This window comes from Elephantulus edwardii, unplaced genomic scaffold (assembly GCF_000299155.1).
Source record: "Elephantulus edwardii isolate Elephantulus edwardi_28Jun2011 unplaced genomic scaffold, EleEdw1.0 scaffold00028, whole genome shotgun sequence".
In the NCBI taxonomy this organism is placed as follows: domain Eukaryota; kingdom Metazoa; phylum Chordata; class Mammalia; order Macroscelidea; family Macroscelididae; genus Elephantulus; species Elephantulus edwardii.
The window spans coordinates 14,435,447-14,453,199 of record NW_006399778.1 but is presented as its reverse complement, the minus strand read 5'-3'; the positions used below and the strand labels follow the sequence as shown (position 1 = coordinate 14,453,199).

Below are 17,753 nucleotides of genomic sequence, written 5' to 3'. Positions count from 1 at the left end.
CCAAACTGTGCAGCTCTGCAACTGCATCCTGGCCCATCCTCACCCTTCTGCCCCCAACCCTCACCTCCTTGTACCCCCAATATGTTTTTCCCAATAAAAAAAATTTAAAAAAAAAAGAACTGACTCATTGCTGACCCTCCAGTGGTCTTTCAGATGGGAGGAGAGTGTCCATCCTTCTGTAGGTTGGTGGATTCAAACCACTTGCCTTTATGACTACAGTGCAACTTCTTAGCACTAGGCCACCAGAGCTCCTGGTGGCATAGTGAATAGGGAGTTGTGCTGCTAATTCAAAGGCTGGCAGTTTGAATACACCGACTACTCAGAAGGAAAAAGATGGACAATCTCTGCCTGTGCAACTTACAGCCTCTGAAAACCCACTGGCAGATCAGCTCTGAGTCTGTTCCAATTCAATGACAATTGTTGTTGCTGTGCACCATCGAGTCAGAACCAACCCATTGCTGACTCTTCAGTGGGCTTTCAGAGGCAGTAAATCTCACAGGAGGAGATCACCCATCCTTCACTCATGGAGCAGCTGGTGGATTCTAACCATGTGCCTTTGGGATTGCAGGGCAGCTTCTTATCACTAAGTCATCTAAGGAGTATATGTAAAATGTGTTGGAGGAAGAAAGGAACGAGGAGTCTTTAAAGTCAGAATAGTGGTCACCTCCACTGCTGACCTTTCCATTATCAGTCTGACACACTGCACACTATGAAAAGAAAGAAGAGATTCTTCTTTATTATTAGGATTGCTACCAGCTTCTAAGGCACCGCAGGCTCTCCTTGTAGTCTGATTGGTGGATATATAGATGGTCATTGCTACTGTACATATATGTGATATGTATCTAATCACATAATTTATCAGCTTAAAAAAATTCCTCAAACAAGAAATCCCAGAAGAGGAGAAATGTCTGAAAACCACTCTTGGAAGCCTTTGCTATAAATTATACATTCTGTATCCCAATACATTTAGGAAACACCCCAGATTGTGGATGAGGATGTCCTGGATCCTTGCTCCAACAAATACGGCTGTTATTACGTGCTGTCAAAAAACTTATGACTCACAGAGACCCTATGTACAACAGCTCTGAGCCCTGCTCTATCCTGAGCCCACCTTATTGTCTCTGACACACTTACCCCCCATTACTGCAGGCACTGAGTCAATCCATCTCATCCAGGATCTCTCTCTCTTGCTTTAGCCTGCCAACTCCCAATAATGATGTCCCTCTCCAAAGACTAATCCCTCCTTGAAACATGCCCAAAGTATGTGAGATTTAGCTTCAGAATCCTTGTCTCCAAGGAGCACCTTGATTTCACCTTCTCTAAGACTAACTTGTTTGTTCTCCTAATAATCTATAGTGTATTCAATACTATTCTCCAGCACAACTCAAAGGCATCAATTCCCCTATATCATCTCTAGTCATTGTCCAGCTTTCTGATGCATAGCAAGTAATTGCAAAGATTGTGGCCTGTATCAGTCACACCTTAGTCTCCAAACTGACATCATTGCTCTTCAGTAGTCATTATCCTTTTGGATTAATTCAAGTCACTTAGCATGGTCTTCTCACCTCACACTTCTTGGCCTGAAGCAGTGAAAAAGTATGACCTGTTTCAGGTACCAGAAGTTAGGGATTTATACTCCTGCTGTCCTTTCCTGGCTCCTTGACCTTCAAGAGTAACTTCATCCCTGTGCCTTGGTGCTGGCAATAAAGGTACTGACAGTCCCCAACTCACAGGGTTACTAAGAAGCTCAAATGAATGAATACAATTGCAGCACTAAGAACAGAGCTTGGCACAGAGTAAGGATGCAACATCTGTTGGTTTCTAACTATTCACTTTTCCTTGAACACTCCCTCACCTCCTGCAGATTCTGCACCCAATGACCAGTCCAGGTGCTAGCGTCAGGTTGCTGGGATTTGACTCTTAGCAACACCAGAGACAAGCTGTGTGGTCTTAGGCAGGCCACATAACTTCTCTGTGCTTTCAGTTTTCTAATTCATACAACAGAGGAGAATAGTAACTTCTATCTCAAAGGGTTACTATGAGGACTGAACTTCTCAGCAGGGCACCTGGCATACATGTATTCAAGGAATGTTTACCCACTAGAGGCTTCTGAGCACTTCTGTCTTGAAAGGGGGTGGGAGTGGAACTGCAGAAAGTCTTGAACCTCCAAGTCTTCAATCAATGCATAACCTAGCAAAAACCCAGACTCCTAGAGAGACATCCACCCCCCAGCTATTAACAACGAGCTTCAGGGGCTTTCTTTGGCCCAAGGGTCTTTTCAACCCAATGAGAACCCTGATGCCAGCTCCCAAGCCCTGTCACCCACCAGTCCCTCTCAAGCCTGACCGTGTTGTTGGGAGTATTCCAGAAGATGGAAGTCACGTTAATCAGATGCTTCTGTGCAGGACTGTAGAAGGCAATGCTCTGGAAAGGGTTCTGGCTTAGGTCCCATCGCCACTGGATGATCTCCAGGCCCATGGGCAGGTCTCCCTGCTCGTCAAAGAAGATCTTTTGGCCCAGCAGGGTGAAGTTGACATTCCAGAGCTCCTTAAGCAGCTAGAGGAGGCAAAAGGAGGAGACGTGGACTGAGATCATAGGCCTGGCAGGTCTGAAAGAGATTCTACTACACCATCTATGTCAAATGGGAATAAGAAGTTTTCAAAAATATTACCATTTGGTAGGCAATGGCTGAGAGTTCTGGCTCTGGAATCAGACACATCTGGTATTGGGCCACTTCTTGCCACTTGCTAGCTCTGAGGTCTTGGGCCTATCACTCAATGCCATTGAATTTCAATTTCATCTTTTGCAAAGTGAGTACAAAAAAGGGGGGGAATCCTATCTTGCAGGCTTTGGGAAACAAGTTCGTATATCTATGTCAGTTCCATATCCTCAATTTTGCGTGATTTGGAGCACATCATTGACTGTCTCTGGATGGAGACTTCCCAGCTGGCTCTTCAAGGGCTTCCAGCTCAGATATCACATTAGTCCAGCTCCTAGACTTTTCCTCCATGAACGGAGCAATGTATTGGGTTACACCTTGGAGATCCATCTTGGAAAATGACAGCCAGACACTGAAGGAGCAGTATTGGCTTGAGAAATCTCTTTGGAATTTGTAAATTGGAGGAACCAAGGGCAATAAATAGTCCTAGGAGCACAGCTTGAGAGATTGTTGTTAGGTGCCATCAATTCAACTGTAATTCATAATGACCCTGTGAACAAACCTGAGAGAAAGGAGTCTGTAACCATGGGTAAGCCTGAGGGTGAGGCCAACATGGTGAAGAGCTGGAAGCCTCTGGGAAGCCAGGTCCTAGGTTCCATGTTTGACCCCTTGCCAAACTGGGTTGAGTAACCTGAGATTCAAGGAATCTAAAATACAGGGTTAGAGTACTGTTTGTGAAATTCTCCTAGTAGGTAGGAAGCTTGACCATTGGCAGTGGTTATACATCTTGGTTCCTAGTCTGTCCTGAAGACAGACTTGTTCCTAGATAGAGTAGGAAGCAGGATTGGCCATCCACTTTTCAAATAACAAGCCTCTGAAAACCCTCTGAGCAGTAGAGGAATGCAGATAGCTATAGTAGTGGTGGTAGAGCCTAGATTGGAAGTCAGTAAAAATGAGGAAGAATAATGGCACACACCATTTAATAATTGGAGTGTAGAATGTACATAGCTTGGATGTTGGAAAAGTAGAAATTTTGAAAAATTAAGTGGAACACATGAGCATCAACATTCTAGGCATTAGCGAGATGTGATGAGCCAGCTATAGCCACTTTGAATCAGATTTAAAAAACATAAGAATGGTGTTGCATTCATAGTCAAAAAGTAAATTTGAAATTCTATCCTGAAATACAATATTGTGAGTGATAGGATAATATCCATACGCATGCAAGGAAGGCCTGTTAATATGACTATTATTCAGATATATGCTCCTATGTCTAGAGCCAAAGAGGAAGAGATTGAAAATCTTTACCAAATGTTACAGTCCAAAATTGACCAAACATACAATCAAGATGAGTTAACTACAGTCGGTGACTGTAACGCAAGAGTTGGAAATAGGGAAGAAGGAACAGTCATTGGAAAATATGGGCTTGGTAATAGAAATGAGGGTGAAAAAGAATGATTAAATTTTGTATTTTCAATAATTTATTCATTGAAAATAACTTTTTTAAAAGATGCAAATGACAACTCTCTACATGAGCCTCACCTAATGGGTTGCATAGAGATCAGATTGACTGCATTTGTGGAAGGAATCATTGAAGAAACTCAGTATCAGCAGTCAAACCTAGGCGCCAGTGCGAACTGTGGGTTAAACCATCAACTATTCATGTGCAAGTTCAAATTGAGGCTGAAGAAAATGAAAATAAGTCCACAAGAACAAAGATATGATCTTGAATCTTTTCCATATGAATTTAAAGGTCATCTTAAGAATAAGTTTGAAACATTGAACACCAATGATCGAAGACCAGATGAGCTATGGGATAATATCAAGGATATTACCCATGAAAAAAAGCAAAAGGTCATTAAAAAGACAGAAGATAAATAAAAAAAACAAAATGGATATCAGAAGAGACTAAAAATTGCACTAGAGCTTTGAGAAGTCAAAATAAATGGAAAACATGCTGAAGTAAAAGCACTGAACAGAAGATTTCAAAGGTCAGCTCAAGAAGACAAAGCAAAGTATTATAATGGAATGTGAAGAAAGCTGGAGTAATTCTTTTATTAGTGAATAAAAAGGGAAGAACTCATTCTGCATTTCTCAAGCTGAGAGAACTGAAAAATAAAGTTAAGCCTCAAATCGCAACATTGAAAGATGCTATGCCAATATATTGAGTAACCAGAAAGCATCAAAATAAGGCAGAGGGGATACACAGAATCATTGTACCAAAAAGAAATGACTGACACTGAAAAATTTCAGGAAGTACCATAAAGGCAGGAGCTAAGGTAATGAAGGAGGAAATGGAAGCTGCATTGGAGACACTGGCAAAAACATAAGGCCCCAGGAATCAATGGGATACCAATTGGCTTGTTTCAGTTAGCAGTTGCAGTCCTGGATGTGCTCACTTGTCTATGCCAGGAAATTTGGAGGACAGCTGTCTGGCCAATGGATTGGAAGAAATCCATATTTGTTCCCATTCCTAAGGAAGGTGATCCAACTGAATGTGGAAACTATTGAACAATATCATTAAAAGCACATGAAAGCAAAATACTGCTGAAGATCATTCAAAAATGGTTAGAACAGTGCATACATAGGGAACTGCCAGAAGTTCAAGCAGGATTTAGAAGAGGCTGTGGCACCAGGGATAACATTGCTGATGTCAGATGGATCCTGGCTAAAAGTAAAAAACATCAGAAGAAAATCTATTTATGCTTTATTAACTATGCAAAGGCATTTGACTGGTGGGTCAAAACAAGTTATGGCTGACATTGAGAAGAATGGGAATCCCAGAGCACTTAATTGTGCTTATGTGAAACCTACACCTAGACTAGAAGGCTGTTGTGTGAACTGAGCAAGGGAAAACTAAATAGTTTAAAATTAGGAAAGGAGTGTGTCAGAGTTATATTCTCTCTATATACCTATTTAATTTGTATACTGAGGGTGTTGCGTGAACTGAGCAAGGGAAAACTAAATAGTTTAAAATTAGGAAAGGAGTGTGTCAGAGTTATATTCTCTCTATATACCTATTTAATCTGTATACTGAGCAAATTATTTGAGGAGCTGGTCTCTATGAAGAGGAAGGTGGTATTGGGATTGAAGGGAGACTCATCAATAACTTGCATTGTGCAGATGACACAACCCTTCCTTCTGGAAGTGAGGAGGACTTGAAGCAATTGTTGCAGAAAATCAGAGTATAGCCTTCAATATGGATTGCATCTGAATGTCAAGAAGACAAAGATTCTTACCACTGGACCGACAGGCAACATCATGATGGATGAAGAAAAGATTGAAACTGTCAACAGCTTCATCTTACTTGGATCCACAATTAACATCCCTGGTACTGGCAATCAGGAAATCAGGAGACATATTGCACTGGGGAAGCGTGAAGTTAGGGACCTCTCCAAATTATTGAGGAATAATGGTGTCAGTTTGAGGACTAAGTAATCTGATTCAGGCCATGGTTTTTCTGATCACTTGCTATGCACCTGAGAGCTGGATGGTGAATAAGGACAAGAAGCATTGATGGCTTTGAGCCTATGGTGTTGGAGAAGAGCACTGAACATCCCATGGACTACCAAGAGAACAAACAAATATACCCTGGAAAGGATACAGCCAGTGCTATTTGGAGGCAAAGATAATGAGGCTTTGCCTCTCTTTGGGCATGTTGTTAGGAGGGGCTATTCTTTGAAGAGGAACATGATGTTTGGAAATGAAGGAGAGGAAAATCCTCACCCAGGTGGATTGACACAGTGACTGCTGCAATGGGCTCTAGTGTGTCAGGAAGCGTGAGGATAGCACAGGGTAGGACAGGGTTCAGAACTGTTATTCATAGGGTCATTATGGGTTGTACTCATCTTGGTGGCACATAACAACAACAGCCAACATCTTGGAGAGTCTTTTCAGGTCTCAGCCCCATTTCCTCTTTCTCATCTAATAACCTCACCTTCACCCCCAGGAGAAGTTCTACTTCCAAAGCAGATTGAATCCACCTGTCCAGCCCACCTGCTCTCAGGAAATCAGACACTGGAGTCAGAAATTAATGAAGCAGAGAGAGTGGGAGTGAGAAGAGGAAGTGGGAGACAGGGAAGAGATGTGAAGAGGGGCAAAAGAAGGTAGGAGGGGAGAAGAGAGGAAGCAGAAGGAAAGAGGAGGAGGAGGAGGGTGGGGAGAGAGGAGCAGAGTGTTTGGTCTCTACTCCGAAGCAGGAAATCTATTTGCACGACTGTTAATTCTCTCAAAGACTGAACAGGATGGATATAGTTCCTTCTGTTTGAACCAATGGAAAAAACAGACTGCAAGATATTAAGTCCAGGTCACACAGTGGAGGCAGGATTTGAACCCAAGTCTCTCTCATTCCAAAGCCATTCAGTTTGGTATCCCTTTCTAACAGATGGACCATAGTCGAGATTCCAAATGAATGTACAGGTGGAGAGAAAGAAAGAGGGGGTGAAAAGTACCCATGGATGGGGAGGTGGCAGGAGATGAACCAGGCTGGACCCTGGCTCTGCAGGATGAGTGGTTCCCAAGGACCCCACAGTTTTCATTTGACCAGAAGGTTCTGAGAACTCTTGCCCTCACTATTCTGGCCCTCTGTGATCCAGGAGCTTGCTGAACATTTTCACCCGGACAAGAATTTGCCTGCATACAGTATGCAGCCTCCCCCTAAACGTGATCCTCACCCCCCCACCACCACCAGCAGAACACCCACCCTACATCCATCTCTACATCCTCTCATCACTCCCAACCCCCTCCACCAGTCCATCATTGCCCCCCCCATAGTACTGTCCTCTTTGTCCCCATCTCCCCTGCCTTATTTTGTCACCACAACCCTCCCCTCTCTGTGGGGCCATTGTAACAGCTGCCAGAGTCTCAACCTGGCCACTCCTAGCTGGACCACATCACTTCTTTGAACTTCAGTTTTGCTCTGTGTTGAGAGCAACAACACAGTGATAGTGTCACCCCACATGGTGGTGGTAGATGAGTGATCATGGATGGAGAGGGTTTAGCAGGTGGTACCAAAATTCTCTTTAAAAAAAAATAAAAATAAATACAACTGCCCCCATGGCTCAATTTTCAGTGAAAATACAGACTAGTAGGTAAGGCGAGCAGAGCACTAGAGAAAGCTCTGGTGATGTAATGCGTAATCTGTCAGGCTGCTAACCCAAAGGGCAGAATTTCCTATAAAGAAATCGCTGGTCGATGGGTCAGAGTCCTGATGGGATTATGAGCAGGAATCTACACAATAGCAATGAGTTGGGTTAGTTTGAGTAACAGTAGGGGAGATAGGTATCCCTCAGAACAATCAATCATTCAAGATTAAGGGACAAGCTTTGCCTAAAGACAAAATTTAGTGGCCAGGAAGGGATGGAAGGAAGGAGGAGCGGAAAGTGGAAATCCATTGGGAAGATGGGATGGATGGGGAATGTAGTCGGTAGCATGAAACAAAATATATATGATCTGTTGAATGAAAAAACTTATTCGCTTTGTAAACTTTCACTCAAATCACAAAAGAAGAAAGTTAAACTTTAAAAAAAAAAAAAAGAGTGTTTATGGTTACAAGGTTGGGCTCCAGGGTTATGAGACGGTGATGTAGAGATAAGTAGGATTTTCTAAAGAGCTAGCTAAATTGCTCTGTGAAAGAAGTGACCAGGCATACGGGGGTTGGGGAAATCTACAAATAGGGAGCCTGAAGAGGGGACATGGACAGGCTGGGGTGTGGCTATGCGACAGAGGGGGAGGCACTCTGAAAAGACAAGGAACGGGCATATCTTATCAACATAGACATTCTACTTCTCTGACGTAACCCCTTCCATTTCTACGATGCTCAGTAAAATTTTCTACACCTCTGAATGTTTCATCAGTGGGTGCTTCAGAAAAACCCACGGATTACATTCTGGATTGGAACCAAAAGCAACCAGTTAGGGTCGAGTGGACTATGACATTCTTATGTGTTAGAACAGAGAATAGGGTTTGCAGGGGCTGACTTTTTAGAAGTAGATCACTAGGCCTGTTTTCCAAGGTGCCTGTTTGTGGTCTCTAACCTCCACCTTTTCAGTTAACAACTGAGAGTTGATCATTTACATCATCCAGGGATTCAGGTCTGAATCAAGTGGAGAGTAAAGCCAGTGAGCAAGGTGTAGCAGCAGAGGGTCAAAGATATGGAGGGAAAGACAGGAGTCCCACAGCCTGTATCTTTCAAGTGGATTGCGCCTGAATTTCTACAGATAATCCTTGTGGGACTATGATGATTATTAATACAAGGGATTTGAGGATAAGACCAGAAGAGTTTCTGATTGGTTCTACAAGTAGCTCTTTACCTAGAACCCACCAATGGAGACAGAGGGTGCCTTACAAAAGCCATAGCAACCATAGAGCCCGCCCCTGTGCGTGGGGCCACCTCTCACCTTCCAAGGGTACACCACCTTCTTGGTGCAGCTGGTCTGGTTGCATCCCAGGAGACTGTGCAAGGCGTGGGCCACCGCGTAAACAGCGGAGTACACGTTGAAGACCACACGCTCGCCGGTCAGTGTGAGGATACTGTTGAAGGACTCCGTGATGTTCAGGCACCTGTCACACTCCTGGTTGCAGGTGGACGGCGGGCTGGTCTTGTTGGGTGTGGGCGGCCCGGCCTGGGAATGGCGCACCCGGAACTCGCTGAAGCGTGGGATGGACACGCTCTGGGTGGTGATGCCCAGGAAGGTGCCCATGTGGCGCAGCTCGGAGTAGTTGTGCAAGACCGGGTCGATGGACCAGGACTCGGAGGCAATCCACACGGTGCCGGAAAAGTTCTGGCGTAGTACCTCGAGGAAGAAGCAGCGCAGCGTCAGGTCGGGCGAGAGCAGGACCACGACGTGCGCCGTGCTGTTACGCACCTTGTCCACGATGGTTACCAGGTGCTCCTGCTCGCTCGCCGTCAGGGCCAGGTTGGCCTGCGGGGTGGGCAAGGTCTCCTGGAAGGCGATGCAAATGCCCTCAGCCGCCAGCTGCTCGCTGAGCACCTTACTATTCTCGCGGCCGTAGTCGTCGTTGCTCACCAGCATGATGATCCAGTTCCAGCGGTACTGCTTCAGGAGCAGCACCATGGCCTTCATCTGGTGCTCCGCGCCAGGCACGGTGCGCAGCACCGCGGGGAAACGTCGCTTGTCGCGCAGCTCGTCGCTGATGGCGCTGTAGGTGATCTGATGAAAGGGAAAGGACTGCGCTTAGCCGGGGGGGGGGGGGGGCGCCTAGTGCCTGGCCTGGGGCCCCCATGCCCCATTTGTCATCTCCTGAAATTTAGCGAACACGTACAGGGAAGCCCCAGGAAGTAGGTGGTTTCACACCATCCCCATGGTCCTGGTTGTGGTAACGTTTAATGAGAACCAAGGGCATGCTCTATCCATAATTGACTTACCCCAGTGCCATTGGTGTTCAGTGCCGTCTGGTGGACTGCTCATAGGCAGCCTATTATGAACAAGAGATCTGAACCTTACCCCGTCCTGCTCCATCCTCATAACCTCTGGTTTGGTCAGGCCCACTGTTCCAATCACTTTATCAGTCCATCGTGCTGAGGCTCTTCCTCTCTTTCCCTGACCCTCCACCTTTCCCAGCATGACGTCTTTTTCCAACAACTAGCTTTCCCTAAAAACATGCCCAAAGTATGTGAGAGGCCGTTTCACCATCTTTGTTCCTAAGGAGCACCCTGGCTGCTCTAAGACAGATGTGTTTGTTCTTTTGGAACATATAAGAAGAAGCTACTGTGTGCCAGACACTACACCAGTATCAATATGATTACCTTTGTAATAACATTTCCTGAACACCTACCGTGTGTCATTCTCTGTGCTAGGTGCCCTTCCTCAACAGCAGCCTCATATTTATAATCAAGCAACACTGAACACTCACTGTGCGTGGCACCTGGCCTACATGATTTGTCTCCTCACCAGCACCTGGATACAGAAGCGAGCACCTACTATATGCCAGGCCCTGAACCAGAGGGTTTAGATTCCTACCATCATGACTTTTTTTTTTGAGGACCTACTGTGTGCCACCCCAGAGGCTGTTTTTGCATCAGTAACACTTTGGTGACTGCTGTAATTACAGAGTGTATCTACTGGGCACCATGGCCTGGGCTAGGGGGTCTAATACCATTAACATCATTGTCATCTTGTGCATTTTTTATACTACCTGCTGTGCTAGATCCTGAGAAGTGCTTTACCCTGCTATCCTGGTAGTTATCAATATAGGAACGTGGTAGGAATCTAATGTGTGGGCTGGTGATTTAAAGAATAATAATTGTAGAACTGTACATGTGAAGATTACTTATTATCTAGATACTTAACCACAAAAATGTAGCAACAAAATAACAATATTATTGTTGTTGTGTGCTGTTGAGGCTACTACTACTCATATCAACCCTATGAACAAATAGCTCTGAATATTGCCCTATCCTGAGCCAATCTCACTGTCTCCAACACACTTGATCCCATTGCCACAGTCACTGTGTAAAACCATCTGATCCAGGATCTTCCTCTCCTGCCCTAGCCCTCCGCCCTCCCAAGCATGAAGTCCTTCTCCAAGGACTGGTCCCTCCTCACAACATGCCCAAAGTGTGTGAGACGGAGCTTCAAAATCATTGCCTCCAAGTCTGTCTGGTTTCACCTTCTCCAGAACAGACAAGTTTGTTCTCTTAGCAGTGTATGGTATGTATGTGCAATACTCTTCTTCAGTACCACAACTCAGGGGCATTTATTCTTCTTCTGTCATCATTAGTCTTTGTCCAGCTCTCAGATGACTATGGCCTGGATCAGGCTCACCCTAGTCTCCAGACTGATGAGGTCTGGTGGCCTAATGGTAAGAAGCTGCACTGTAAACCTAAAGGCACACAGTTCAAATCAACCAGCTGCTCCATGGTAGAAAGATGGGTAATTTCATCCTGTGTGTTTTATTGCCTCTGAAAATATGCTGGAAGTTCAGCTACAAGTCAACAACAAATAACAGTATTACTAACATGTAATTAATATCATCTTAGTGCCAAGCCCTGGCATAGATGCTTTGACAATAGTAAACACATCTAGTAATACCCATTGAACACGTGTGAGGTATACCCTTGACTTTTGTTGTTGTTAAATGCTTCCGAGTCAAGTATGACTCATGGCAACCCCATGAACAACAGATCTGAACGCTATCCTATCCAATCCCTCACCATCCTCAACATCTCTGACACCCATGCTGCAGCCACTATGTCAACCTATCTCATTGAGGGTCTTCCTCTCTTTTGCTGACTCCTCACCATTCCAAGCATGATGTCCCTTTCCAAGGAATCGCCTGTCCTAGCAACATACCTGAAGTATGTGAGCCTAAGCTTTGCCATTCTTGCCTACAAGTGCTTTACAAATAGCAACAATGATTGTAACAATAGTTGTGATGATAATAATGTTTACTGAACATGTGATGTGCTAGACCTAGGTCAAGGTGATTTCTGCCACTGTCATCGAGGTCATCCTCACGGTAATTTTTATTGAGCACCTATTAGGCCCCTGAATGAGTTCCTTAAAGTGACGTTGTAATGGTGCTAGTGACCTACTATGTGCCAGGCTGACACTAAATGCTTCATATCATGATGATGATGCTATTTTCCTCAACATCAGCCTCATGTTTACCATCAAGCAACACATATTGAGCACCCATTGTGTGTGACACCCTGAGCTGAACACCTTTCATCTTCATCAGCACCTGGATAGATTTATTGAGCATGTATTATATGCCAGACCTACTGTGTGCCCCTGAGCACAGAACTTTCTTTCTCACCACCACCATCATCATCATCAGGATCTAGCCACATGTATTCCTTGACCTCAGGACTCCACACTCTCCGGGTTTTCTTTCTAATTCACTGGCTGCTCCACCTCATCCACTGGTTCCTTCTCTTCTCTCTGACCTCTTAACTTTGGAGGATCCTAGCTCTTGGACCCCTTCGGGCAATGTCTAATGTATAGCCCTGACCTGAACGTTTCTCCTAAACATCAGACTAGTAGTTTCAATGCCTATATGGCACCTCAAATCTAACACCTACAAAATGAAATTTCTAGCCTCACTGAACAAATTCCACTACAACCTTCCCCATATCAGCTGACCAAAGACATATCCTTCCAGCTGCTCTAGACACAACTTTGAAGTTGTTCCTGACAACTTCCTATCATATGTGTGACGTTCAATCCATCAGTAAGTCACATTGACCCTGCTAATGCCCAAAAAAATGTGTTTTCCCAATGTCCACCAACTCCCTTCTCTTTTCTGGTCCAAGTCACCACCATCCCTGGTCCCAAGCACTTCAATATTCTGCATTGTTCACATCCTATAATCTATGCTTAACATGACAGGCAGGGTGACTCAGTTAACACACGTATCAAGTCCTATTTCTCCTCTGCTCAAATAACTCGAACCAATAGCATCCTTGATGATGATGAAGGAAGTCTGCTCCTCTGATATCAACCCTCATGATGCCACTGTCTTGGCAATCTCTGTTGTACCGGTCCACTTACTTCTGTTGTAGACAGCTATACCCCTGCCACCTCCCAGACTGCTACTGCAGTCATTCTGGTGTCATCCCCTCTAGCAGGGTGTCTCCTGTTGCCTAGTGTGTTAACTTCTCACCTTCACATACATCCAGTCCAACAGTCAGGATATGGGGACCCCTCACACCAGCCATTGAGCAGAATAGTCTCTGCTTTGGGCAACGGGAGAAGAGAGAAGTTGTAGGGAGTCTTGGGGGTCAACTGTGGATAGGCTGCTCAGCCTATGGGGAGGAGGGTCACCAACCAGCCCCTTACCCAGGAGAATATAGGTTACTGCACTGGATGATACCCACTGTGGTGAAACCACTATCTCCAACAACTCCTAATGTCATTTGGAAATGCCGGTGTCATTTTAATGGTCCCTGTGGAGCTCCACCAGTTCCTCTGGTCCCAGTACCCTCCTGTCTTTGCACTAGCAGACCTCTCTTCCTGGGGTGCTCTTCTCCTGGACACCCATATGACTTCTTCCACCTCCCTCTACCTTCTCAAGTCTTTCCTCACCTGACCCATTTGCTTAAAATTCTGATCTCTTTCTATGCACTCTTTCCTATCCGTCAACACTCTTAGTCTGCCTTACCCTACTCTAACTTCTTTTTCCCATTGCACTATTCACCTTCTAGGGAGCTCTGGTGGCCAGATGGGCAAGGTGTTGTGCTACAAACCCAAAGGCAGAGGTTTTGAAGTGACCAGCTGTTCCATGGGAGGAAGGTGGGCAATCCTTTTCCAGGCTATTACAGCCTCTGAAAGGCTGTAATACAGCTAGAGGACCAGCGGTGAATTCGTTTCAGCTCAACAATATATAACAGCAACTTTCACCATCTAACATCCTTAATCACTTAACTCTATAAGTTGTCTGACTTTCTCCACTGGAAGAGAAATCCTTTTGTTTTCTTCCCTAGATCATTCCCAGATTCTATAATGGTACCTGTCTCTCCAAAGATGGTTGTTACCAAATGGACTCTAATTCACGACGACCTCAAGTATTTCAGAGTGGAAGCATGCTCTATAAATGGAGTTTCTAATGGCTCATTTGGGGGGAGGGGGGAAGCAGCTTTCCAGGCCTGTTCTGGGGATTGTCTCTGGATGGACTTGAACTTCTAAACTTTGAGTTAGCTGCTGAAGATGTTAATCACCTATATCATCCAAGGACTCCTGCATTAACCAGAGACTCCAGCAGGAACTCCCTAAGTACTTGTTACATAAGCAAAGGTATGAATTCAGTCCAGGGTTAGATGTTTCAGGTAAGACATCACCACCTGTTGAACACTACGATGTGCCAGACTCTCTACTAGTCACTTAACATGACGAGAACTATAGTAATAACTACAGTACTTGTAATCACCGTGTGCCAAAGGGGCCTTGATAACACAATGATGAATTAAAAAGTCGGTGCATCCAACCCACCAGCTGCTCCATGAAAGAAAATATCTGTTGATCTGTTGCTATAAAGGTGGGGTGGTGGTGGTTAGATGCCTTCTAGTCGACTATGACTCACAGCGACCCTGTGAACAGCCCTGAGTCTTTTCCTCTCCTGCCGTCACACGCAAGCCCATTGTGAGTCACTGTGCTGATAGTTTGTTGAAGGTCAGCCCTGGAAACCCTGTGGAGCAGTTCTACTTTGTTCTACAGGGTTGTTACGAGTAGGAATCAACTCGACAGCATCCAACCACAACAACAATGTGCCAAGTCTTGTGCCAGGTACTCTTCCTGAAATCACAATCTCTGCTAGTTCTGGTTTATGCACGTTTCATCACAATGATAATAATCAAAACACTAACGACAATTTTAAAGATCTGCTATATGGACCACTCTGCGAAGCAATTTTATATGATCATATTGAGCACATCCTGAATGTTCAGTCCTGTGTGAGATGCTTTAAATAAAGTGTTATTCATTGCCAACTCTGTGCTGGAAATTAATGAGGTTGGAACACTTTCATCTTCAGATAGTCTTGTTCCACTCTACAGAGGGGAAGTGGGGGTGGGGGTTACTGAGGCTGAGGGTTGAGACTTGATCAAGGTCTCCCAGTGGGCAAGACACAGAGCTGATTCCCTCACGTCTGTCTGCCTCTGAAGACTGAGCTCTAAGGCTCAGCTCCCTTCCCAAGATGGAGGAAGGCGACCAGGATTTGAGGTCAATGTCCTGAACCTGCTTCTGAGCCCACCATCGCCACCCTTCATGAATGGTGGAATGAAAAGACCCCTCCAGACAACCACTCCTCCACCACCTCCCCAGACCCTTTCTTCAAGGGCCCAGAGCCTCACCTGTGGAACGAGGAAGAGGGAGAGGAAGTGGGCCACAGTTGTGGTGGACTCAGAATTGTCAGGACCAATGACGGCCACGACGCGGGGCACATAGCTGCTGTAGTTGTCCTGGATGGGCAGGAAGTAGTCGTCATGTGACAGGAAGTAGAGCACAGGCTGGATGTTGTTGGAGACATAGCAGATGTCCACCATCTCGTAACCCAGCAGCACACCAGGCAGCAGGCTGCTGTGGTTGTTAATCTCCTCCACGGCGTAGCGCATGGCCTGCATGAGGTTGTAGCCCAGGACTTTTATCTCATACCTGGAGGGGCCAAAACAGGATGGGACAGGAAGCAGGGGCAGGGTGAGGAGGGAAGGAGGCTGTGGAGCCAACTTGGTCCTCCCGCCTACCTTGAGAAGTCAAACATTGCCCAAGGAGTTGCCCCAGAGGTTTTGAGACTTTTACCACATCCTTGTCACTGTATCCCATGCCTAGTATCACCATTGTCACTAAGGTTGCATGACAAAAAGATACCTATGGTCATGATCACTACAACCAGTGTTACCATCATCACCTCCCTGTAACCTCCACCACGATACCAAACCAGTGTCACTAATCTGTGTGACCACCATCTTAACCATGAAGCTGCCAAAGATTTCATCTTGCTTGCATCAATAATCAAAATTCTTGGTACCAGCACTCAGGAACTCAGATGTATTACATTGGGTAAGTCCACTGTCAGGGACCTCTCAAGAATGCTAAGAAGTAATGGTAAGTAAGTTTGAAGACAAAGGTGCACCCGATTCAGCCCGTGGACCTCTCAATTACCTGCTATGTATCAGAAAGCTGTGCAATGAATAAGTGTGACAGAAGAAGAATTGATGCATTTGACTTGTGATATTGACAATCCCATTGACCACCAAAAGACCAAAGAGATACATTGTTAAGAAAGTACAGCCAGAGTGCTCCTTGGAAGCAAAGACGGCGAAGCTTCATCTTTCATTCCTTGGACTTGTAGCTGGGTGAGGCTCTTCGTTGGAAAGGGACCTCATGTTTGCAGATATGGAGAGTCATCGAAGGACAGAAAGACCCTCAGCAAGATGGATTGTCAGGGTGACTTCAGCAATGGGTCTAGTGTGTCCAAGATGATGAGGATGGCATAAGATAGCACAGGCTTCAGGACGGCTGTTCATAGGGTCATTATGAGTCATACTCGACAGCACCTAACAACAAAGACAACAACAATCTCCATCATCACCACCTTCATCATTGTCGTCATCCACTGCTCCTATTGCCAATATTTACCATCACTAGTATCACTGGGAAAGAGGAGTGGCATCCACTTCTGTAATAGCTTGCCTCCAGAAACCCTATGAACCTGGAGAGAGGATGAAAGGCACCAGAGCGTTGAGGACTCTCCTTCATAGGGTCGCTATGAGTCGCCTGCGACTTGATGGCACTTAACAACAACACAACAGTATCACTGAGTCCATAGCCCTGTGACCATAAGTGCACACAACTACCACCACCATCTGCACCACCACCGTTAAAATTATCACTACCAAACCATAATCTCCACTACTAACATCACTGTCACCACCACTACAAGACCCCACAACCACAATCACCATCACCGTTACTAACACCAATGTCTCTGCTACTAATAACAGCACCACCTATCCCATCACCATTGTCACCATCGTCACCAGTACCGTCCCCATCACAGTGCTCCCCTTTTTATTATCACCAGTACTACCATTATTGCATTACAAGCATCACCACCATCACTTTCATCACCATTATCATCTTCACTGGACTCCTCGCTGCTGTGATGGGCTTAAGATATCCTCACCAACTTCGTATTTTATCCCAGCACCAGCACCACCTTCACCATTCTCACAGAAGTCTTCCGTCAACCTTATACACAAATGGCGTACTTCTTAAAGAATCCCAAACCCATGGCCACCAAGTTGATTCCTCCTCATGGGGTTGTTAGGTGCCATCAAGTTGAATACAACTCATAGGGATCCTATGAACAATAGATCTATTACTGTATCCTACACCATCCTCACTATTTCTGTCAGGCTCAAGCTCATTGTGGTAGTCACTGCATCTTTTTTTTTTTTCTTTTTACTTGTTGTGTGCTGTCAAATCTAATCCAATGGGCACAGGAAGAAATCCCCCTCCTTCTTCAGTGGAGCATCTGGTGGATTCGAACCTCATGCCTTCGGGATTGCAGAGCAGCTTCTTGCCACTACATCACCAGAGCTCCCTATGACACTGCATATTGTTAAAGGTTGTCT

General features: G+C 45.3%; 1 protein-coding gene across 1 annotated transcript in view; it reads right to left on the bottom strand.

Moving 5' to 3' along the window:
• LOC102855991 (taste receptor type 1 member 2-like) overlaps positions 1–17,753 on the bottom strand; it is a 59,795-nt gene that overhangs the window by 40,502 nt on the left and 1,540 nt on the right. The window contains exons 2-4 of the mRNA XM_006883688.1: positions 15,471–15,771; positions 9,058–9,831; positions 2,347–2,556 (exon numbers count right to left, since the gene is read on the bottom strand). Of these exons, the coding sequence (XP_006883750.1) occupies positions 2,347–2,556; positions 9,058–9,831; positions 15,471–15,771 (1,285 nt within the window). The remainder of the gene's footprint in view (positions 1–2,346; positions 2,557–9,057; positions 9,832–15,470; positions 15,772–17,753) is intronic.